The sequence below is a fragment of the Carassius gibelio genome, chromosome B7 (genome assembly GCF_023724105.1).
Source record: "Carassius gibelio isolate Cgi1373 ecotype wild population from Czech Republic chromosome B7, carGib1.2-hapl.c, whole genome shotgun sequence".
Lineage (NCBI taxonomy): Eukaryota > Metazoa > Chordata > Actinopteri > Cypriniformes > Cyprinidae > Carassius > Carassius gibelio.
Genome location: NC_068402.1, coordinates 18631298 through 18657448, shown reverse-complemented (window position 1 = coordinate 18657448; position 26151 = coordinate 18631298). Strand labels below are relative to the sequence as shown.

At 37.9% G+C, this 26151-nt stretch overlaps 1 protein-coding gene across 1 annotated transcript in view; it reads right to left on the bottom strand.

Annotated features, from left to right (window-relative positions):
• cep89 (centrosomal protein 89) overlaps positions 1-24638 on the bottom strand; it is a 64379-nt gene extending 39741 nt beyond the window's left edge. The window contains 16 exon segments of the mRNA XM_052562153.1: positions 1016-1183; positions 1605-1785; positions 3126-3241; positions 4386-4489; positions 5446-5529; positions 5736-5786; positions 9624-9766; positions 11615-11803; positions 14856-14969; positions 20691-20748; positions 21528-21562; positions 22150-22225; positions 22532-22718; positions 23862-24017; positions 24250-24356; positions 24573-24638. Of these exon segments, the coding sequence (XP_052418113.1) occupies positions 1016-1183; positions 1605-1785; positions 3126-3241; positions 4386-4489; positions 5446-5529; positions 5736-5786; positions 9624-9766; positions 11615-11803; positions 14856-14969; positions 20691-20748; positions 21528-21562; positions 22150-22225; positions 22532-22718; positions 23862-24017; positions 24250-24356; positions 24573-24623 (1820 nt within the window). The 5' untranslated portion in view covers positions 24624-24638.
• Between the last annotated feature and the right edge of the window lie 1513 nt (positions 24639-26151).

The window sequence follows — 26151 nt, the reverse complement described above, 5'->3', positions numbered from 1 at the left end:
AGGGGTCTGCTCCCTTCCCTTTAAGAAAGGGGAGACGCGATCACAGCGTTGCCATGGTCACACACGCAGTGCGTGCATGAACCATCCACGAACGCGCCTTCAGCGTGCTGAATGCCCAGACACGGAAGAGAGCGAACGTGGCCGTTGTCAGAGAACAGGAAACGACCGCATCCAGAAGGACGCGGACGAAACGGCGTCTTGAAAAAGACGCGAATCGTCCGCGATTTGCTCTTTTAGGAAATCTGCTCTCTTAGTTGAAGCGCCCAGGGGAATCGCTGAAAGGGACACCGCTGTTTGCGCCGTACCGCCAACCAGAACAGCTTCCCGACACAGCAGATGAATGGCTTTGTGGAGTATAACGGCTTTCATACAACCACTCGGCTCCGAAGCAAAAATCTAATGAGTGGATGCACCTGTCGCCCTATTTATACCCGCTGGCACGGGGAGTGGCTCAGGTGTGTTAATCCACTTGCCAATTTCATTGGCGTTTTCTCTTAAAATCAGAGATGATTGGCCTCCCAAGTGAGACCCCATTTGTCGGTCGACATAACTCGTAGTGACCGACAGATAGGGAACCATGTATCTCTTCTGTACTGATTCTACCATAAATTTATTATTTTACAAATGTAGACAGACATTCACATCTGAAAAACAGGTCAATTAATTCACTTGGAGAATATCGGTTTGGCTCATCGGCAGAAATATTCATATCGGCCGATACCGATAATGGTCATTTTAAGCTTTTATCGGCCGATACCGATGTTGTGCCGATATTATCGTGCATCCCTAAAAAATTGCCTCACTTTCATAAACACTCAACTCATACATACACATCAGGGAGAGAGTGAGAAACACAGAAACAAAAGAAATACATTGGCACATTAAAAGTGTCTTCTGTATGTTTGCATTTGTGTGTTCATGTGTGCTTATACGTACGCACCTGTTAGCTTGCTGTGAAAGCTGGAACTTCTGTATGTTTGCATTTGTGTGTTCATATGTGCTTATATGTACGCACCTGTTAGCTTGCTGTGAAAGCTGGAGCTCTGTTTCCATCTGCTTGATGTCTGTGTTAAGGTTGGTTTTGTCCAGCAGCAGAGTCTTTCTCTCTGCCTCCAGCGCACTCACACGAGCCAACAGCTCTTCAACCTCACTGTTCTTCACCCTCTCATGATCCTGCAGCTGTCTGAAACGCAAACAAATGCACAAGGTAAACGTATAGAAAGAAAAACTCAAGGTTAAAGCATTCACCTTTACGAATGGAGTAAAAATCAATATTCCAAGATGCTTCCAGTAATCTTTGTTTATGTTGAGCTGCCTGATGTGGCATATTGGAATTAACTGAAACCTACAGAAGTGTTCAGTACGGTAAAGTTAAATATTCCAGACTACCTTTCCTCCCTTAATACTCTTTCTCACACTTCAGCAGCTTGTCAATAGCAATGAATGTCCTTGATGTGTTTCTGTCTGTTTTTTATTCTGTCTTTTTTTAAACGTCTGTCTTCCAGACTTAGACTAATCAATAAAGAAGTGAAAAAGTTTCTTTACTTTTTCCTAAGAAAACTCAAAAACCTCTCAAAACTCAGAATGTCTATTCCATTCGGTACCTTTTGAGTTTGTCTGTCACAGCGTTGTGTTCAGTCAAGCTCAGAGAGTGTTCTAGAGCCAAGCGCACTCTCTGAAACTCTTTCTTCAGGGCATGGTGCTCTTTACGCTCCACCTCTAGCTCTTTCTCCAGAGCCTGTTTCTCTGACTCCAACAACATCAGCTGTTTGGACACTTTACACACTACACAAATAAAGAGCGGTTTTATATTCAGAACTATATGAACAGTAAGCATGCAGTATATGCTGAATGCAAACATTAAGGAACATGCTAAACAGATACTGTACATGTATAGGAAGAGAGGATTTTAAGATTAAACATCTTTAAGAAAGATGAGATCTTAATATCTCAAGCGATGCTTATCCTTATTGCATGTTCTGGAACACATAACAATATTATCTTGATTTTATGGGTCTTTTTTTAGCATTTTAATATTAGTGAGTTGTACTATTTGAATATATTAATTCATAATTTAAATACTTTTAAGTTGTCCATTAAAAACTGACAATCAATCAAAATCTTTTTATGTTATGTAGACAGAAAACGTCAGTTTCTACGAAAAGAAAAATATTGCTGAAGTTTTTTTTTTTTTGTTGCTCAAGAGATTTGTCTTCAGAACACAATTGAAGATATTTTGGATGAAAACTGGGAGCTTTACTGCCTAGTAAGATACACTGTCAAGGTCCAGAAAAGTATGAAAGACACCGTCAGAATAGTCCACATGCCATCAGTGGTTCAACCGTAATGTTATGAAGTGACGAGAATACTTTTTGTATATGAATTAAAAAAAAAAAACGTTGAACCATTGATTGCAGATGGACTATTCTGACAATGTCTTTCATACTGTGGCGAGTGGGGCGGGGCCGAGAGGCGTGGGAACGAGGAGTGAGGCCAGGTGTAGTGATTGGAGATGAGCTACACCTGCGCCCCACCACCAGTATCGAGTCCCACGTAGGAGATGGAAGGATATAAAACTGGAGTGACGACCGTGAAGGACGAGAGAGGACCAGGCCTAGGACATTATTTTATGTGTTTGCTTTTTATTTGTTTTGTGTTTATTTTGAATAATTAAAGTTTCTTTTTGATTGTGCGCCGGTTCCCGCCTCCTTCTTCCCGATGATTAGGGAGTTTTTATCGTTACACATACTTTTCTGGACCTTGACAGTGTAACTTACTAGGCAGTAAAGCTCCCAGTTTTCATCCAAAATACCTTCAATTGTGTTCTGAAGACAAATCTCTTGAGCTACAAAAAAAAAAAAAAAACACTTCAGCAATATTTTTCTTTTCGTAGAAAACATATAGTAGCGCCTGTTTCTGAAACCAACAGCATTAATCTTGAGCTGTGTTTGCTGTGTAACAGTCATGATTAGCAACTGCTATCAGTTGAGACTAAATCTGCTTTCAGACTACACTACTCAAAGCCAGACTAGATGTTTTGTATAGCTCTTAGGGGGGGGGGGCAAAAAATAAAAAAATAAATCAAGAGCATTACGAGATATGAGGTGTGATTGTGTGCATCATACCCTCCTGTGTATGTTTGCTGTGGGCTTCCTTAGATTTGGTATGCTGTAATTCCAACTGCTCTATCAATACTTGATTCTCCTCCAGCACCAGGCGAGCCTGCTCCTGCAGGTGCCTCCTACTCACACACACACAGACACACACACACACACACCTGTGTGAGTGTTTGAATGAACAGTGAGGCAGGCAAGAGGGATGAGAGTTCTTTCACTGATGAAGAAGACAAGCTGACTTTGAACAGCTGGAAATTAATGCAAAGACTGAAATTCAGAGAAAGGGAAAATGTATTTCTTATGGAGCTCTGTGGTGCTGTAAAGCAATAGTTTTCTTTTTTGTGTTCACATCGACATTCTTATTAATGCAGAAAAGACTGCTCTTCACATGCACATTTATAGACACAAAATTAGTTTTTTTATCAAGCTGAAATTTTACTGTGTGACGTGCTGATGCAAACACTGCTGCCATGGCAACTCAGAAATGCAACATGGTTTTAAAAAAGCCCATAACAACCTGAAGGAGACATTAGAAAACAGATTATCAAAAAGTAAATTGTAGAGCGGGCTTAGTTCTATCCATCGGCTGTTGATTCAATAAAGGAGCAGATCTGAATACAAGCAGACATTTTAAGCAGACTAAATGCAGAAGTCCAGCATAAGAAACTAAAGAGACATCTGTCATTTCACTAGATGATTGAATTATGAATTTGATTAAAAATTATAGGGTCAAAAAAACAAACACATGTACAGTATGGATGAATTGTTTACAATATGATCACTAACATATTTAGAAAACAAGACAATTATGTCAAATGATTTCATGACTTTAATATTAAATAAGAGAGAGAGAACACCTAAATGACTATAATAAAATTGAACACAGCTGAATAATTCTGGTAATAACAGAGTGCATCTGCAAAAGCCATTAATGGAGTATAGTTAAGATCTGTCTTTTTTCTCTTTGTTTTGAAGAGTGAAAAGGACATATATCCTCACTCTTATACTCATAACTTCAGCCCTATGACCGTCAGCCATAATCAAACAGGCTATTAATCCTGTGATAAGAACATGGCTAGCAGAGATAGGCAAGATCACCCTCAGGACTATCGCAATCGCCCTGGACAATTTTCCTTCTCGATTTTTTCCCTAATTTCTGTGAAACAAAATTCTCAGGGGGAATTTCAGTATAAGTGCACAGTGATTTCTTTCAAGGCACACAGAAAATGCATAGACTTTTACACTGCAGAGAAACACACTCCTACTCACCATTCTTTGTTGCTAACAGTGCTGCTTTTGTTGACTTGAGCATGAAGTTTCTCATTTTCCTGAATTACCTCCTCTGTACGTGCTCTCAGACTCTGTAGCTCTTCCTGTCAGAAAAGACACAGTCTGCATTTATTTTGCCATGGAAAAAATGCCACAAACTGCTAAAATACTTTAAGTAAGGTTATCAGCATAGGTGCACAAAGTGAAAGTCACCTCAGCTCTCTCCAAACCAATGCGTAGTAAGCTCTCAAAATAACACCTTGACACAGGAATGCATCTCTTTTATCCTTTCTTTCAGAAATTTCCAGAAGAATCTGGGACATTTTTAAAGTATAAGTTGCTTAGTGTTTGTGTGTGTGTATGTGTGAGAATCTGATATATTTATCACAAATATCACTGATGAATGTCATTATTCAACACTTGACTACAGAAAGAGGGTGGTAAAATGAATTGTCTGTCCCTTTAAAATATAACATGTGACTCTGAATAGAAAGATCTTTAAATTCAAGGCAGGTAAGTCTGGTGGGAGTGTTGGCTGCACTGCAAGTGTGTTAGAAAGAGAGAGACAGAGATTAAGTGAAAATGAGAAATGTGTGTGATAGAGAGAATGAGAGGCACTCAAAGACAGAAAACCAGACTATTAGAGAGAGATTATTACACAGATCCTATGATTAGTGTGCATGGCTAAAATCAGCTTTCTCTGCATGAACTTTATTATTATATTCTCATTTTAATCTTTTATTGGTACTGTGCATCTTAATAAATAAAAGAAATCCAGCATTTGACAAGCTTCTCAGTATAAATTATACAGTAGATGAGTTTACACACTATATCCAATACAAATCGATGACAAGAAAGTTATACATTTCTACCTTTCCAGTATAAGATTTTTCTAAACTTCCAAAACAAATGTCACTGATCAAAGCAGTCACTGTTATTAAATACACACTTTTGAATGCCCCCCACAAAAAAATGAACCCTTGCAAATAAACACAAAATATACAATAAGAGTAAACGGACCCAAATGTTCCCCTTAGCACACAGACACAAACTAACTCACCTCACAAGACTTGAGGAGTTTGTCTTTGGCATTCAGATGGTCCTCATAGGCCAGCAGCAGGGGTGATAGATATTTCATATCCAGCTAAAGGCAATTTAGAGAACAACCATAACATTAAACAAAAACTTCAATATGTTATGCATTTCTCTTCTGTCCAACAACAAGAAACTGTGAAATAAGTGTAGGACATCATAGTCTTTGTTAAATAATAGAGATTAACATAGAGTAAGAAATACACATTTTCACTATAATTAATGAGATGTCCTAAAGAATATCATAACTTCACATACCAGCCAAGGAGGCGCAGGTCCTTTCACTGGCAGGCCTTTAATCTGAGCATTCTGGGAAATTTAGGATAAGAAATGCATTTGAGTCTACATATTATCTCACACCCTTTATCCTATATAGATATTGTGATGTGACAAAAGAAGTGAATGCACTGTATTTACACTGAAACATAATTAAAGGACAGGGCCAGTTCTTAGACACACAGCTGGAAACGGTTGAGACAGACTTGTGTGCAATTCTCAAGCATGCAGGGCAGTGAAAAAAATAAAAATACACAAAATATGCGAGACACAAGCAAAATGTATTCTGTGAACGACTCTTTAGAGTAAATTTGAAGGAGCCGTTTAGTATGTGGTCACAGCGATTAGCAGTAATATTGGATTGAAAATCTGTGACGTGATGGGATTGAGTGTGACAGCAATGTGAGAGCATGTTTTAGTGGGTGTGTGGATATGTGCTTTAAAGGCAATGAGAGATAACCCTCTTTCGGACATTGATGCAAGAGGGCAATTCAAAACTCAAAAGTGACAATGGCCCACCCAGGACACACACACAGCTTAAAGCTGATGTGGCTCAGAGGTTGCTTTAGGACAAGCTGCCACTGTGAGTTTAAAAGATTTTGTGAGCGTGACAATGTCTGAAACCTTTGCTCTTCCTTCAAAACAAACACACACATTTGTTTTTATATTATGGAATATACTACTGACATTTTTTTTATATTTAAAGCCAAGGTGTGATATGGTTTCAGTAATTGGGAATGACTTCTATGTCAATTTACAATACATTGGGCAGATGGCAAGTTACACAGACTTTGCGGATACATTTCCTGTAAAACAATGAAACTTGCAGCTTTACTGCAATAGTACGATGCATTAGAGAAATTAAGTAGCTAGTCACAACTGTTTCCCAAAACTGTAATAACTTAATTGGCATTATCTGTTACTTGAACTGAACTGGCTCAACTACTGTCATTAATGACATCACACAGGTGGCGGAGCACTAACTTCTGCTAATTAATTGCCCCGAGATCGCTTTAATGTTAGATTACTTTTGTAAAAAACATAACATGGCATCCGAGAATGACTTTGCTATTTTTCTTCTCTGTTGATTTCCTATATTCGTATGTTTGATTAAATCGCAGGATCCCTCTTACATCACAGTTCCCCAAATGTTCAATTAAAAGCATGGTTTCGGGAAATACTAAATCACTGATCTATGTTGGTTACGATGGAACTTGTTGGCTAAAAATATTATTTGAAAACACACACCTGTAAGAGTGTTGTAGAAACTGTATTTTTTTTGCAAACTAGTGACACTAGTGGTCCAGAAATAACACATCTTTAACTGAATAAGCTTAGTGACAGAATGATTTCTTTATTGCATTTTTACATGTTAAATTAAATGTACGTTAACATGCCCTTGTGAGACAGCTTTCCTCATGCGTTAGCTCTGATGTCGTTTTCATGGAATGGATTCAGTAGAGGTCTGAACAGATTATGTTTTAGTATTTCAGGAAAAAAAAATATAGAGAGTGAGATTTTTAAAGGGCTGCCTGTGGGTTTGCAATCACAATGCTTAGTTGGATTATTTTCTAAATCTATAATTGTGTGAATAATGAATGGAGCAGTAGGCTGGTTTCATGCATGCCGGTACAAAAGCCCAATGCATGAACCATTTCATTTTTGCAGAAAGACAACAACAAAAAGTAGGTTAAAGACTATACATTTAAACTTGTTCAAATGAAACTTAATTATAGGTCATTAAATTAATTAGAAAAAAGTCATTCTTTATACAGTTTTTAAAATGCTACTAAAATGCTAATATTTTTATTTGAAAAGTGCTGTGTGATCCTGTGTGCAATGTAATTTTTTATTATTATCTCTAATTAAGAGTAAAGGTAACACTGCTGAGAGTCCCCAGACTTAATGACTCAATCACATTACAGCAGTGTTGCCAGCCACTGCCCTAATCACTGCAGCAGCCCCCCAGAACACGCTTCCTGTGGCCCAGAGTGTTCAGACACATCCAGCGTTACACTGATCCACTTAAGGCTAGAAAGGGAAGCTATCAACAGTACTGTAAAAAGCAGAGGCTGATGGAGACAGGAGGAGACAGAGAGAGCCTGGTTTCCTAGTTCTTCTTTAACTAAAGCCCATGTGACAATGGACCAAATCTTCTTAAATTTCAGTCCTGTTAAGATGGAAGGAGGGGCAGCGGGATAGAAAGAGCAGAAGAGAGAGTGAGATCCAGGCTACTGACCTGAAACTAAAGTGACAGAGTATATTTAGCCTGTCGATTGTCTCCTCTCTCCCCATCCGCTCGCATCTGCCCAACCACACACCAGTGCTCGAATCAAAGTCAGTTCAAGAGTCGAGGACAGTCGAATGTTCAATCGCACTAAATGAACCGAACTGATATCAACCTTTTTTTACATTTAAAATATTAACTGAAACCTCCCGAGAGGGGAAAATGAGAATTGGAATATTTAAGAAAAGCTTCAGTTCTGTGATCAGGAGGATCTCTAATTCATTGTGGTTAGGGACTGTTAGCCCTGAGCTCATCTTTAAATGAGGAATACTGCACAGATGAATGAAAAGCAGATTAATACATTACACTGAAGTATCTGAGCAATCAGTAGAGCCATTCTCTCAGTGAACCAGCGAGCCAGACAGGCTCAAAGTGCAGACAGCCCTCATCAATATGAAATAAGCTTAATCTGGTCCTTCCTCCTTAATAAAATGACACCAGCGGGACAAATCTCAGATCTTTGATCCCTCAAAGACGGATGGCAAAGAGGTCACATCGCTTTCAGGCTGTCAAACTCTTCTGAGGCTTTCTTAAAGAAGCTTAGTTATGCAATTCCTCTGAGTGCTTTCCACTTATTATTCACTGCATAAAGGCTCATAAAACTTACAACAACTCAGCTGTTTAGTTACAGGGCTCTTTCCAATATTCCGCGCCTATACATGCAAATCCCAGCACATTTAAATAATATTGACACCAAAGCGTTTAATAAAGGTCTTTTTGGACAGGTCTTAGCTGCCCACCGTCTCAGTGGCGCTAGAAGATGAATGTGTTCATAAGGCTAAGGCAAGCATCATGCAAGGGTAAAGCAGAAACAATCTCTGATTCCACGCGCGCACACACAGATCTGATCTCAACCTCTCGCTGGCTAATGCTCCTTTGAAATTATAATACCCTGCAAACTATCATCTCTGCATTAAACAGGAAGTGGGAGATGAAAGGAAGAGCTGCATATCATTACTGTGGTGTCAGCTAATCACACCCTGCAAGACTGAAAGGAGACAGTGTCAGATACTACTAAAACTCTGAGAGCTGATCCCTTTTTCATCAGTTTATGAAGAAAATTGAACTATAGTTTCCAGCGGCACCTCCAGGATCAGTCTAAGCAGATATGCAGCAATTAACTTCAGTTATCACACAGCACCGATCTCTCACATCAAAACAGAGGATAAGGCAAGCCAGACTGCAGATATAACGTCCCCTATATGAACTCAAACATTTATCATTTCTGAGAATCATCTCCAGAATTTTAATTAAAGTCTGTGTGGCATGTTTCTTTCCACAGAATGTGAAAACACCACACATATTGTCTTGCAAGCACTTAAAAGTGCATTTGTAGAATTGTAGCTCTCTCTTCTACATACAGAGTAACTTACACAAAGCTAGAAAAGTCAGCTCCTCCATCCATTACATACACATTGATATTCATGTAGTTGAGGGGAGGGAATGTTCACTGTAACTTTTTGAAAAGTCTAACATTTCAAAACTTCTCTCTTTATTGTAGTACTGGGTTTGAGCCTATAGACCTGTCTTTTAAATGCTTTTCAAACCAGTCTCTGAAAACGGTGTACAGTGGACTATCTTACCTCGTCCTTGGTGAGTGGTCGGAATCTGGCCTGGTATCTGCTGAGCTCCACACTGAGACGGTGAACTGTCATCTTCAGCCCATCGTTCTCATCCACCAGCTGCTGAGCCTGCTCCCTCAGATTCTGTAACTCAGAGCTCTCACCTACACACACACAACTGTGCATAGTTAGATCAGAGCAGATCCAATCAGGAAAAAACTCCCACCCAGAAATATATACAGTACATATATGAGTGCTTCTTCAACTACAGGCACTTCAGGTCATCTAGACTTTTAGAAATGCATGTACATGCATTATGGGAGAATTATATCAATTAGCCATACATTCTGGCACATCTCAAAATCACTATTCATTTTGTGTTGGAAATTAAATCCTAAATCTAATCTGCCTTAAAGATAATTTCATTAACTACAATATTAGGTTTATTATTATTATTTTACATATTTTGTTCAGAAGTGATATTTCTCCTGATTTATTTTGCTTTATTTTGTTTTCTGCTCTCATCACATGTCTCATAAATCATCTCTTCGCTGACACCGTTATCTCCATGGTAACCAGGTAGACTATTTTTTGGAAAATTGTTGCTGGGGGATAAATTGTCGGTTGTGATGGGAATGATGCCACAACTGAAAGACAGCTGTGTGAACATTAAGATTGGGAGCATTAGGATGCAGCATGAAACACCTTTATACAAGCACAGATGACTTATAATAGACCCATGAATGCACTCACATTTAGAGGAAGGTCTTCATGATGCCATATTAATCATTTTTTATGTTTCTTCATGTTTTAGAAAGTCTGCGTCTGGGACAATGGTAAAATAATAAAATCCAAGTATAAAAAGTATACTTGGAAAAAATGTCAAATTAATAATGAAGTGATGCTTAACAGTTTTAAAGATGTGATCCTTGTATAAAAAAAAGAAAAAAGTTTAAATCTATTGAATTGAATAAGAATCAACCCTGAGACATAAAATGCCAGTAGTCTGAGTTGCTACTTTATTAGGTACACGTTTACACCTGCTGGTTAATGCAAATAATGAAGCAGATAATGATAGGGCAGCAATCAAAGCATGCAGCTTGTTTTCAAAAGCTGAAGATCAGGACCAGGGAAGAAATGTGATCTAGATGTGAATTTGACTGTGGAATGATTGTTGGTCACTGCTGGAGTGGATTCAGTATCTCAGAAACTGCTGACCTCCCAGTTTCTAGACACTATTCACAAAAAATGGTGAAAAAAAATATGCCTGAATGTGCTGCTGACAAATCATTCGTAGTTGTTTAATGCTATCATATGGGACCAATAACAAGTAAGCCTGCTGTTCTAGAGATCTTACCCAGAATTAGAGAGTTGTACCAAATAAAAGGGCCACTGAGTATGGAAAGAGCACAAGTCTCATTTAAAATGGGTTGTTTCATTGAATTTACAGCTTGTCAAATTAATGCTCAAAACACAGCTTCAAATGAAGCAGGCATATGTTAAAGATTATGCCTATTTGAAATGTAGTTTTTTTTTCCACAGTATGTTGCTTAAAGGCATAGGTCACCCAAAAATAAAAATCCTGTCATTTTTTACTCCTCCTCATGCTATTCCAAAACCTGTATGCATTTTTTTCATTTATTTATTTTTCATTTTTTCAGGGTTCATTTATGAAGACTGTGCAAGTCACGCTTAGTGTTCAGTGGATGGTGACTGGAGCGTTCAAGCTTCCAAAAGCACACAAAACTATCAGTAACATTTTAAATGGTCCATACAGGTATAATCCAGTCTTCGGAAGTCATACAAAAGGCTCCAGTCTTCATTCATTTTATTACATCATAATGAAAAAGGGGTCAGAATATTATTCAATTCTTGCAGAAGACAGAAAGTCATATGGATATGACAGTAAGTAAATGATGACAGAGTTTTCATTTTGGGGGGGGGGCGATACCTCTAATGTTGGATAGGCTCTGTTATTGCTTTGGGATGTATAGCAGTGAGTGAGGAGGCACCTGTGGAGTTTCCTCTCTCTGTGTGAGAGTGGCAGAGCTCCTGTCGGAGATGCTCTATGTGCTGACTCTGCTGTAAACATCTCTTCTCCAGAGTCTCTTTCTCCTTGGCCAGAATTTGAGTCTGCTCCCTCAGCTCCTTTACAAGTGCTTGCTGCACCTCTAGCGTACTGCGCAACACTTCACTGGCCTCTGCACCACACAGAACACACAGCAGAACAGGGCACAGCCACACACAGAATAAAAAACACTGCACAGAAAAGCAAATACATATATACACACACGAAAACGAAAACAGAATTTTTAACAGCATAAAACAAAACAGAAAATGGCACAACAGCACACCACCAACAAGAGCACAAAATGCAACGACAGGACAGCTCAGAAGAATTGCATTTAAAGAAAACAGCAGGACACATACAAATGAAAATGGATTATGTAGAAGGATTATGTAAAGGTTTGACATTAAGGTAATTTCCTAAGCAGACTGATTTTCTTTTTTAGATTGACTATATTAATTCCATTTGATGTAAACCAGTACAATGGGTTTATGACCATCTGTTTAGTCCCTACACATTAATGAGTCTGGCGCCGTATAGAGATTCCTCAATATATTCAATCTATTTGTCTGGCTGATCTTAATGTCAGCTTCATCACATTACCACAGATTAAAATACACACTCTGTCTGATCCTATATTTTCATAAAAATAAACAGCATAAACAAAATTAAACACAGACAAGCTTAAAGGGTTAGTTCACCCAAGAATGGAAATGTATCCATCTTCTACTCACCCTCGAAGCATCCAATCAAAGTTATGTAAAAAATTGTCCTTGCTCTTCCAAGCCTTTCAATGGGGCTAAGCGGGTGTTTGCTGTCAACAGTTCAGGAGACGTGAAATAAAGTGCGCGCATCTGTAATAAAATGTACCTCACGGGGCTCGGGGGGTGAATAAAGGCCCCCTGTAGCAAATTAATTCGTTTTTGTACGAAAAATAACCAGATAGTTCATCAGCGCTGCGGGGTTAGTTAGGAGCGTGGGGAGAGAACAAAACAAAACGTAATAATTAGAAGCACAAAACAAGGATTTGTAAAGAAAACCTTTGGAGGCTTTTGATATAAGCCAAGAGGAGACTGGTTTTCCTTTGCGTCTGGTTCCTACAGTCAGCAGATGTGAGAAAAAAAGTATTTATTAAGTTTGAAATCTGGATCTTTATCTTACAAAAATGCATGGATTCGCTACGGGGGGGCTTTATTCACCCCCAGAGCTGTGTGAGGGACATTTTATTACAGATGACCATACTTTATTTCACGTCTTCTGAACTGTTGACAACAAACACTTGCTTGCCCCCATTGAAAGGCTTGGAAGAGCAAGGACAATTTTTTATATAACTTTAATTGGATTATTCTGAAAGATAGGAGAGAAACCATCTCTGAATCCAGAACTTCTAGAAAACTGCAGACCGGTATCCCTTCTTCCATTCATTGCAAAGACACTTGATCGAGCTGTGGTCAACCAGCTCTCCATGTTCCTTTTATAGAACAACCTCCTGGACAGCAACCAATCTGGCTTCAAAAGTGGCCACTCATCTTGCTGAACCCGTCTGCTGCTTTTGACACCATTAAATCACCAGATTCTCCTGTCCACCCTCAAAAAGATGGGCATCTCTGGAACAGCACTCCTGTGGTTGATGTCCTACCTCTCAGATAGATCCTTCAGGGTGTCTTGGAGGGGTGATGTTTCAAAGTCACAACAACTTGCTACTGGGGTTCCTCAAGGCTCAATACTTGGACCACTTCTCTTCTCCATCTACATGTGTCATTAGGATCTGTCATTCAGAAGCATGGCTTTTCTTATCATTGCTACGCTGATGACACTCAACTTCTCATTCCAACCAGATGCCCCGATGGTAGTTGCTCGCATTTCAGCCTGAGTGACATATCTAGCTGGATGAATGACCATCACCTTCAGCTCAACCTTATTAAGACAGAACTGCTGGTGGTTCCAGCTAACCCATTGTTTCATCACAACTTCTCTAGACAGCTGGGTTCGTCAACCATAACTCCTTCCAGGACTGCCAGAAACCTAGGAGTTGTGATGGATCACCAGTTAAGTTTCACGGACCATATTGCTACAACGACCCGGTCCTGCTGATTTCCCTTATACAACATTAGAAGGATTAGACCCTTCCTGGCAGAGCAAGCCACCCAACTTCTTGTCCAAGCTCTTGTCCTCTCCAGACTGGACTATTGCTCTCCTGGTGGGCCTTCCTGCATGTACTATTAAGCCTCTGCAACTGATCCAGAATGCAGCGGGGAGGGTTGTCTTCAATGAAACAAAAACAGCTCACGTTACTCCTCTCCTCATCGGGTTACACTGGCTACCAGTAGCCGCTCGCATCAAATTCAAGGTACTGATGCTAGCCTACAAGACAACCACTGGCACGGCACCAACATACCTAAACTCACTAGTTCAATCTTATGTGCCCTCCAGAAGTTTGCGCTCTGCAAGTGAACAATGCCTTGTGGTGCAACCCCAAAGAGGTTCAAAATCACTCTCACGGACCTTTTCCTGGACTGTGCCCAGCTGATGGAATGACCTCCCAATCTCAAGTCTTCACTCATTTTCAAAAAACATCTAAAGACTCATCTTTTTCGAAAGCACTAAACCAACTAATACTAGTACTTACCTTTTCTTTTCTTGTCTATCATATTCTTAAAAAAAAAAAAAAAAAAACTGGCACATGTCCTGTTCTAGACTAAAAGACTTGTTATGGCACTTGTATAATGTTGTTGTTCTCTTTTTGGTCTGAATGCTTCTATTGTTCTCATTAGTAAGTCGTTTTGGATAAAAGCGTCTGCTAAATGATTAAATGTAATGAAAATGTAAAGAGGAAAGTCACTTAAAACTAGGATGCTTCGAGGGTGAGTAGAAGATGGACTAAGTTTCATTCTCTGGTGAACTAACCCTTTAATATTATTAAATAACCTACAGAACTAATGAGATCTAGTTGATTACTATCTTTCATTAGTATTTGTGCTCTAGTTTTTACCTAGAATTTTCCTGACAATCTAGTTAAAACTGGTGGGATGTGTAAAATAGCCAGTAATACATTTAATTGTTCATCAGGCCATGCATTACAATTGCTTTACCATGACTTTACCAGGAGATTTTAGCTACAAAATTATTAACTGGAAAGACAAAACAGCTGGAAAGGTCACAGTGTAGAGTTCATGCCCCCTCACCTGGACTGATGTCTCTCTCTTTCCCTCTCACTGGACTCTCCTTCATCCGGGAGGTTTTCCTTTTTGAAGTATTCACTGATCTGTGAGACTGAGCACTCCAGTCATCATTTAGCTCTGACAAGAACAATACGAAAAAACATTTATAAAACAAGGAGATATGGGAGGGTAGTGATAAATGAGTGATGAATTGATTGTGCAAATAAATGAGAAATTGTACAACAGAATTAGAGATTGATAATTAAGGGAGAGAGCAAATGAAGTATTAATAATCGTAGTCCATCATTTCAATCTAAAATACATTTTATTTACACTTGGGTGAATTTTTTTTATGTTTTTGAAAAAAGTATCTTGTTCTCAACAAGACTGCATTGATCAAAAACACAGTAAAATATTATTACAATTTAAGATAACTGTTTTATATTTAAATATATTTTATTTACACCTGCTGTTACACATTATATCAGTTTTCAGCAGACATTTTTCCAGTCTGCAGGGTTACATGATCTTTCAGAAATCAAATCAGCATATTAGAATGGTGCTCAAGAAACATTTCTTACTATCATCAGTGCTAAAAATTGTGCTGCATAATTCTTTGATAAATAGAAGGTTCAATTGAATAGCATTAATTTTAAAGGGGGGGTGAAATGCTGTTTCATGCATACTGAGTTTTTTACACTGTTAAAGAGTTGGATTCCATGCTAAACATGGACAAAGTTTAAAAAATTAAGTTGTACGTTTGAAGGAGTATTTCTGTTCCAAAATACTCCTTCCGGTTTGTCGGAAAAGTTTCGGAAAGTTTTTTTTCGAGTATGGGTCTGTGTGACATTAGATGGAGCGGAATTTCCTTATATGGGTCCTGAGGCCACTTCTGCCAGAAGAGCGCTCACTCCCGTATAGCAGAGCAGAGAGAGCAGAGACATTCACTGATCAGAGCGAGAGAACGAATTGTCACAAAAGAAGTGTGTTTTTGGTTGCCAGGGCAAGACAACCCTGCACAGATTACCAAAAAAAAAACATCAACGGAGTTGTGCAAGTGTTTTTGTTTGTTCCCTGCATTTCCAAGGCCCAGTTTGACGCCGGATTTGCACATCATTTATTTCTTAAGGATAATGCAGTCCCAACTAAAAAAGGGTCACGATCGTGTGTTGGAACCGCAGGCGGTGAGTAAAACTGCTTCAAATATCTCTGTTGTTAACTTAGCTATCGTCGCGTAAGCACATCAAGTAAACAACATGCGATGTTGTCATCAAAACTGCACTTTCCACATGTACACCTTAAAAAAAAAAAAAGACGACAAAGTGGAACTTAGTCATTTTCCAAAACCGCTAAACAAATATATACAGTTTCAGTACATACCACATAGAGACGTCGTTGCTGCTGCTGCTCTTGTTAAATTTCAGCCTCTGGATCTGATTCTGGATCATAAATATACGCTAAATCTGACTGTTAGCCATGGTTTGTTTTGGATGTTTTTTTCCTCATGGTAATGCCCCCTTTAAATATTTTTAACAATAATAAAATGTATATACTTTGATTAGTTCATCCTTGATGAACAATAGCATTCATTTTAAAAAACTTTTGATTGGCAGTGTACATTTGTATGTTTGTGCCAAGAAATGCTTATACATATTAAAATATTTATTGAACACAGATATAATTAATGTCTTTTTAATAAGCCCAAAGCAGTCTTAGCCAACTATTTTTATGAAGACAGTGTGCTTCTATTATTTTCAGTGATCTTCTATTATTTGGCAACATCTATAAACCTTCCAGTACTCCAGTTTATTTTAACATCTCCTTATACCATTAATCTTTTGCCTCCATTTGTCTGCCAAATATACATGGCTGGCAACAAACCTCCTAAGCCGTGTTTCCATACAAAGTTGCAAATTAACTTGCGCAAAAAAGTAGAGAAGTCAAAGAGAACAAAATTGTCGCTTTCTGATAAACTGGCACTAAATATCACTAAGAAAAGTTGGAGAAGCCTCTGAATATAATAATTTTCATATATAATAAAATTACTTGTGCCTCAAAAGTGAGCAGATACACAATGAATATCTTCATTGCTTTCATTGATGCCTGCTGTTCGGGATCTGGGAGGCAATAATATAGAAATAATTTGACACTAGATTTTCTCGGGCATTTCAGAATGACCATAACAATATTTCAGATCCTGTGCAACAAGATTGGTTTGCTGTTGAGTCAGGTTATACACAAAGTCAAAAATTTGGCGTTTCCATTACTTTTTCTGATAGGATCCCTCAAAATGCACAATGACAGGGTGATGGAAATAGCTTTATTGTATCAGTTGCTTCTCCCTCACATTTACTCTCATAACTTTCATTTATTTGATTACCCTTGAATCTCACACCTTCCGATCTCCCATCCACAGACAGCTTCAGTCAAATCCTCTATAGCTTCTCACCTGCTTCAATCACTTCCTCAGACTACTTCTGTTGACAGTGACACCTCTAAAAGCTGTAACCTTCACCCAAAACTAGTCAATTAAACCTGTGGTTTCTGAACTCTCCTGCTGCTCCACTTCAAGTCCTTGGAAATCAGAAAACCACCACAAAATGCATGGATAAGTGAAGAAGTGGACAAAAAAACATACAATGCGCAGAGACTACTATTATTCCACAATTAACGCGAATAAATATGTGCGAATCCATCCAAAACAAATCATTTTCCATCCTCCGTAACCACTTCTCACCCTCTTCCATCCTCTGACCGCTGAGGTCTTCATAACCTACTTTTTTAATGAACTGTGGATGTTGACTACTTTGTCAATCAGCTAGCTTAGCTGACCTTTTGCCAGACCACTTCGCCATTATTTAAGGAATTTGTTCAAACATGAAAAAAAAAAACATCATCACCCTCATGCAGCTCTAAACCGGTTTCTTTCTTATAACAAAAAATTAGAAATTTGAAAAAATAAAATTGTATGGTTCATTTTATGCATGCAGTTTTTAATTAATGTGGTTTAATGCTTTCAAGGATGAATCTTCAGAAAGGATACAAAAGCACCCAAAACTATCATAATAACAGTGGTTCATTTAGGTTTGAGTAAAGTTTCCTTCTGAAGTCATACTTGTCAACTTGTCAACTGTTGTTATTCACTAAAAAAAAATAGTTTAGCTGTCCTTGGTACATTCATTTAAGAAATTTTGACAATCAGTATGCAATTTAATCTAAATAGTTTTGTTGTGTTTTCAATAATTAGCTTGATCTGTTTCACAAAACTTATCTGAACTGAAAGGATTCATTCACAAATCATGCTGATCCTGCCATGGAAAAAATGACATTCTTACGCAGTTACACAAAGTAAAGTCATATTGACATGAGGGGACCTGAGTAAATGACAACATAATTTGTTATTACTTAACTAAAGCGTGACCCTATCCAGTACATTATTAAGATCTCACTAAAGGTGGGAATTATACGACAGACTGCAGTATATACTAGATTACATCACGTCAAACATGCAACAAAATCAAACAAACAAAATATCACAAGGCTTAAAATTGAATATGGGGCTGAAATGCCCACATTGTGACTCCTAGTGGAGCTGTATCATCCTTGCTTCTAATCAAGATTGAATTCTCCTTGATCAGTCTGTGTCTTCGGTCTCTAACATTACAAGCACAGACAAGATTTTGTCTGCTCCTCTCACATCTCAGCCCTAGATCAGACCTCAAGGTCATCCTCAACTCCTCCTCCAGCTAATTTCTTCCTTCACTGGAAGTCTCTGTTGCTGTTAAAGGTGACACAGCAGTTGTCTGCTAGTGCATAAAAAGCTTGGCAGTTGTCCACTGATCACTTTGCAGCAACCAGCTCCAGACCTGCTGTTGCATGCTCTATTTCAGAGGGTAAATCCATCCTGCAATCCTCTTCTACTAGGCTAAACTAACGCTGCTCTGCTTCTATCTGCCATTTGACGTCTTGAGTGCAACTGAACACTGCCTTTTTTCAATAAATTTATATAATGAAACATTTAATGAAAAAGTAATTTCGTATAAAAGCCACAATATACAAAAAAATTAATAAAAAACAGTGTATTGCAGCACACAAATATATAAGGTATTGAATACCAAGTTATGTTGAAAATAATGAAACATGAAAAGTAACATTAAAGTAATAGTTCACCTGCAGTTGGTCCCCATTGATTTGCGCAGGTTTTTTTTCCATACAATGGAAGTCAATGGGGGGCTTCAACTGAAGGTGAACTATCCCTTTAACTCCCACAAGTCTTGCCCCAACATTCGGAATAAAAAAAAAAGGCTTTCAAAATCATCCATGTAATGGATGTGAATAGCAAACATCTCTAATGTAATCCCATGATCCCATGCTACTATGCTACTCGTGCCATATATTCCAAGTGTTCTGGAGGTGTACGACAGGGTTTGAAGTAAAACAAAAATTACATGTATACAGTGTGGTATATGTGGTTGTGTAGTGTTTTTACTAATCATGATGTATCAAAACTCTGTGTGTGGCTATTCAGAGTAAACTGTGGCACTGATACCGTCTCATGAATGCGCAGTCGTGCACAGCAGACCAATGGCCAAGGTCAGGATTTTCTTTAAATAATACATTACATTTCAGATTGTTTCTCTATTGCATGCATGCGGAGCACTTGAAAAATAAGACACGATTCACGTGGGATCATTCTGTGATCACATTTGAAGCTTGTCACCATTTACTGCCATTATACAGACAAGCACGAGCAGGGTTTTTTTTTTTTTATCTCTCTCTCTTCAAAAAAGAAATGCATAGTGATTAGAATAAAATCAGGGTGAGTAAATAACTACTTTTTATTTTTAAGTAAACTATGCCTTTAAGTGTGCAAAGAGTGGACACTTTGTTGTCCCATAATGCCACAGGACAAGAAGAGCCTTCAGATTCGAACATTTTAAATGTTAATTCGGGCAGCTTTGACCACAAAACCTGTTCCATATGGTAAAAATAAATTACACTTGATTTCTAAATAAATTATTTTAAGATTTTGAACTAATCAAATGGCAACATGACACATGTAGCATTCCTGGTAAAGTGTGCACACTACGCACCTACAGGATGTTCATCATTTGCATTGTGTTGTGTTTTATTTTTTTGGCCAAAAGCAAGAGTTCCATTTACTGGCGTACAAAAAAAATAACTGTCTGCTTAAGACAAATATTGGCATATCTTGCATTTGGCAGTGTAATGCACAGCTGATTTCTTTCAAAACTACTAATCATGTTGCCAACATAGCAAGCAGCATAAACTGTATACATTACATTTTTTAAATAAGCAATTTCCTCTTTAACAACTTCTTTAGGAGTAAGTTTAAAAACTCTTTACTGTCACCACTATGTTAACAGCAGTGGAGGAAGAGGAGAAGCTGGGAATATATCAAGACAAATGTCAAGGTAATTCCAGTCTCTGTCCTCATGGTCATTATGGTTATAGCTTCATCACTCTCATATCTCAATGCTGACAACAATAAGCTCCTGAGAGGAGCTAAATGAAAATATGTTTGTTAAATTGGCAGATGCTTTATTCTGTTTTGTTTTGTCTTTTCTTCTTCAGGAAACTTCAATGAGCCTATCACAAATGTAACCACTTCATTTGCCTCCAGTCTGATGAAAGCCATGTCTGAATAAATCTGACATCAGTTAGGTGTTCACATTGTCGCTCTGTCCAAATTAAACAGAAATGATGCTTTTCTTTCAAAGCCTTGAGGATACCTAAAAAGCGGGTACGTTTCACACTGACTGACAAAAAGCTTCTGAAATGAGCACAGGCGGAGTTCTGCTTTTGTGATGGATAATGTATGGCAGACAGGGGAAGTACCTGGAGATGCCATGCTCCCACGAGAGCCTGATCTTGATTGTTGTAGCGATGATGGCAGCTATGGAGACAGAGGGAAGGCAACTGATTAAAGGGTTCTTACTCCAGAATATCAAAGAGCACAGACTGAAACAGACTGAAGGTAGACTGCATTATTAAGTATATCTAATAGTGAAAAGTGCACTGTGCTTGCTCATTATAAGCAGTTCATCTCTACTAATGAGCAATTTTCCTCATTAAGAGATGAGATTACAGACCTTCTGATAAAGGTCTCAAAGCACCTACAGGAATAGTAGCATTCAGATCTGACAAAACTGAGTTATTAGAAAGCAAGGAGCTGGTCAGTCTGCATGTGTGTACGCATGTCTCCATATTAACCCAGCACAGGTTTACATGGCCTAATTGGGTTGTGTGTTTGTGTGTGAATGTACTGTCATATCAGAGAAACACATACTGAATACTGAAACAGAATGGTTATGATAGTTTCTCTTGTCAGAAATAGCTGAGTTTATTAATAAACTCTCATGTTCTCACCCAGTCTAAACACCTTCCCACTGTCGCTTTCATCTTGTCCGATTTTCATTCATATTCTTTCACTGATAACAACCTTTCTGCCCTTAACCTCAGCCTTTCATGCCAGAGTCATTTTTCCCCTGTCTTTAGAGAATTTGTTGAGCTCTGGGGCAGAATGACCTTTAGTCCAGAGTCAGACCAATCTACAACATAACTGACGTTCCTACAGCAGCATTACAAAATTAGCTTTGAACCCTGAATTAACTTAATCAAAATAATGACTCCAGGTTCTCATTAAAATTGAGGTGGAGAGAGAGGTTCTCTTACCGTTTTAGCTGCTCCTTCCTGAACCACAATTTCCTCTGGAATACAAAATTGTATTAATTATAGCCATCAAGCTGCAAAATTACCAAGGCTCTCAAAGTCAGTAAAACTGTTATTAATGCAAGATGTGAGATGTGAAACATTAATATTTAAAACTGAATATGCACTGTCTACTGTTCAAAGGTTCAAGGTCAGAAAGATTTTTATTAAAAAACAGAAATTAATACTTTAATTCTGCAAAGATGTATTTAATTGATCAAATGCAACAACAGTCTTTAAAAGTGTTACAAAAGATTTATGTTTTGAATAAATACTCTTTTTTTTTTCTATTTATCAATGCCTCCTGAAATATTTATATGAATTCATCGCAGCATCAAATTAACAATTTTAGATTGATTCCTTAAGTATCAAGTGACACCCAAGACTGAAGTAATTGCTGCTGAAAATTCAGCTTTTCCATCACAGGGATAATTTACATTCTGTATTCAAGAAAAAGCTGAATTTCAATAATTTCAGCATTTCACTTATTTACTATTTTGCTGCATTTTTTATCAAATAATTGCAACTTTGTTGAAGATTAAAGACTTTAAATATAAGTATATTTTAACACTCTGTTACTTCTAACCTTCAGTCTGTAGAGGGGACACAATATCAAATGCTGAGTCTTCGGTTTCTTCATCAACATCTGAATCAGTCTCACCCTGACAGAGAGATTCATTCAGCCAGTTAACAAATACACATACATACATAATATACCATAATCAGCATAAATGCAGGGTAGGGGTGGTTAAATTCCAAAAATTATTAGGAAACTATTGAATCAGATTCTAATTCTTTAATTCCTTTATGCTCTTTATGATGATCTCAGACTAGGTTTCGAATTATGTGCAGGATTTGAATGAATCAGAAGCTCCATCTCATGGTGAATATTAGTCAATGCATCAAATGTTTAACAGGACAAAGCACTCCACACACAGACCCAGCCAAACAAACACACACGACTGTACCTTCTTGTGTTTTAATGGCACGGCGTAAACAACATTTATGTCATCAGCTCTGCTCTGTCTCTCCAGAGACTGATATACATGTTCTTCATCTCCCTCCACCTCATCACTGTCATCACCTTCGTCATCATCAGAATGTCCTGGGGAAGGCACAGGGGGTCTTCCTGTCACTGAATCTGCCCAGGTGTCTCTAAGGTCAGAGAGTAAACACATTATTTTACATGTCTCACTTAAGAGAGCGAAGCAGACGTACTAAAATGTGATGACCAGCTAATGCTTTTTAAACCACTATTTGTGTCCTACCATGGAGAGGCAATCAGACCTAAGACTAAACATGTAAGTAAACTACTTTGCCTCCAACAATCCCAATACACTTACAATCAATACAGCCTGCTGTGTTAACCTGATAAGAAGTCATTCTGGTACAATAATAAAGATTATGCTTCCAGACTCACTTAAAGGATCAGTTTGTGTCATTGTAATGTTCTCTTTACAGAAGACTAAACTAGTTGCTTTCAAACTTAAAAAAGGATAACAAAGAAGTATCACAATAGTGGTCCATATGACTGATTCTCTAATTTCCAAATCATCTGAAGTCATATGATAGCTTTGTGTGACAGCAGACTGACATTTAACCAATCAGTTCACTGAAAAGATCTGACTCCTTATCTCATAAACTCATAAACCCGCCAATGCTAGAATAACGAGTGAATAACAACTTGAATATTGGTCTGTTCTTCACAAACTATCGTATAGCTTCAGAAGATTTGAAATACAGAACACAAGTCATTTTCAAGTCTTTCACACATTGAAAAGGGCACAATCTTTTGTGTTTCATTAAAGAAAGTAAGTCGTATGTGTTTAGAATGCAAATGTTTTACAAATGTTCCTTACATTAATATAATTCTGATCACAACACATAATCATTGCTTTTAATCATGTTCACCATGAAAATTCACTAAAATTTTCATTACTAGATGAATTATTCATCTAAAAAAAGTAAAGGAGGGCCAGTTTATTTAGGTCAAGGTTTCCCAAACTGTTGTTTGTGAGGGGACACTAAGGGGATGTGATTAATGAAACCAATTAAATGCTAAAAATTTAATATTAAAATACTTAAATACTTTTAAATAAAAGCAATCAGGATAAAACACTTACAAAAATAAATTAATATATATTTATCTCCATGTCATGTAACCATTTTCTAACTAAGTAAATTAAGTAAACTAACCTTGAGTAAATATGTCAAAGAGGGCCCACCCACAAAATAAAAGGTTAGGGATCTCTGATCGAGGTGAATGAAAGGTAATGAAGGTAAAGTGCACTATAATACCTGGTATAACGTCCTGTGGCAGCATAGGGATCAATGCCAGTTTGGCTGTCTGCATGTGAACAATCACTCTCAGAGTAAGACCTTTGGCGTGGAGGAGGAATGGCAAAAGTTCGGCCCGTCAGGGAAGAAGATAATATGGCAGCCGCCAAGGCAGACCTGTGATAGTTATCAGAGATTATAAGGTTTACAGATTTAAAAAAAAAAAAAAAAAAAAGTGTAAAGGTATTGGAACAATAATCCTAAAACAGCTATGTTGTAAGTTAGTTGTATAAAAACATTATGGCAAATGATAAATGAGATTGTCTATATCATAACTGCACTGAGAGATGATGGAGGAAAACAGAAGTGTTATGGATGGATAGGTATAGGTATAGGCATGTGGGTCTACCTGGGTCTCTCTGGAGAGGGGTTGGGGCTCCGTGGGGGAGGAGTGCGGGGAACAGCGGGTCTGGGGGCGATGGTGGCAGCAGGGATCAAACCAGGAGCTATATTCCGCTGAACAACACACATGATCACACTTACCACACGACTACATCACAGGATACACATGGTAAAGCAACCCAGTGCCACTGCTAAGAAAACTAATACTGAGGACTGAAAAAATCGTCTTTTTATAGGTTGATTAGTAACACAGGGTTTAAGAAGCTACATTAGTTCACCACAAAATATAACTTGGCTTATATTGTTATATTTATGCGATAGAAGACTTACAAATTCTTTCTTCTCTCTTCTTCTGAAGCTGAAGTTGAATTTGGATGACATGGTCCTCAACAAACTTCCTCGTTTCGGTGAGAGCTTTGACATTAGGATTTATAAAAACCGTGGTCAAGACTGCTCATTTCAGAACTAACATGTGGCAAAGATATGTTTCAATAGAGAAACTGACAGCGTTTATAGGTTATTTGTATATATATATGTACATAAAAAAGACATTATTTGTCATCGAAATCGTATTAGCTTCAGCTCAACTTCACGTAACTAGACGCTTTCCATGAAAACCCTTGAAATGTAACAACTCCTCCTATTGGTTCGTTTGTGCAGCTCAACCAATCAGCGTTGCGGTTCAATCCTCTTAGCAACGGCGTCGCGCCGCAGAGTGCAGCAGTTCTCCAGTAGAGGGACGTCTCGTCCACTCAGAAGTCAGAACGTCCACGTGCATGTGAAAGGTGCTAGAGAAAATAAAGAATAAAGACTTATTGCATTGTTGAATTTCTGTTCTCTCTTGTCTGTTTTATCTCGTTTTCAGTAAAAAATAAAATGTATAAAATATCGTTTTGGTACTGAAACTAGCAGGCTTTGTGACATTGTTAAGAATCTCAAAGTAAACAATTTTAAAGCCTGGTTGAAACATGAGCCATACTTGAAGAACTGGTCATATTCCTTCACCTGCATGTTGTGCAACAGAGTTAGTTGTTAATGTTGTTTTAAAATTTTGAATCAGTTGAATCAAAATATTTGAAATTAATACAAAAATAAAAGGGCACACACATTTTATTACTCCATATTATATCATAATTACTGTTGCTATCATTATTTATCTTGCGCAAATCCACCAGACATGCACTGAAAGTAGTAAAGAGGTCAACCTCACATCTACTAGAGATTTAAGAGTTATTAATCCTATTGTGTACTAACTGTGGAGTCAGCCCTGCTGGACTGAAACCTTCTGTACTTAGTGTCTAATCTTCAAATGACATAGTATTGATACAAACAAAATACATTCACAAGTCTGTGCAATGCTGTGAAACTGTTCCTTGTCCATTTTTGTAATTATTATTACGATTATTACAGATATATATATATATATATATATATATATATATATATATATATATATATATATATATATATATATATGATGGACTAGTATTTAGTTCAGTAATATGTGTCAGCATCTAACATTGCTAAGTGGGTTAAAAGAGTGCTCCCTGTGCTTTTACAAGACTGCTGAAGAGGAGAAAGTGGGTGAGTCATACTAGAAATCCCTCTGGTGGAAAGTGTTCCAGTAAAAAGCAGACTTGTGTGGTGTATTTACATGATTCCGGTAAAACTCCAGTTCTTGAATAAAAGCAATTGTTGAATAAGTCCTGAGTCAGTGTATTTGTGATGTTCTGAAGAAGATGCAGAGACATCCTCTCTGTCTTTCTCTCTCTTTCTCCCACAGACACACTTAACCGCTGTGACATCACTGCTGGCGTAGGTAAGCAATCTCTCTAATAACCCAACCAAAGCCACACCATAAAATCCCCCAGTCTGTGAGTGATTTAAAATCCATTAGTCCACCACACCA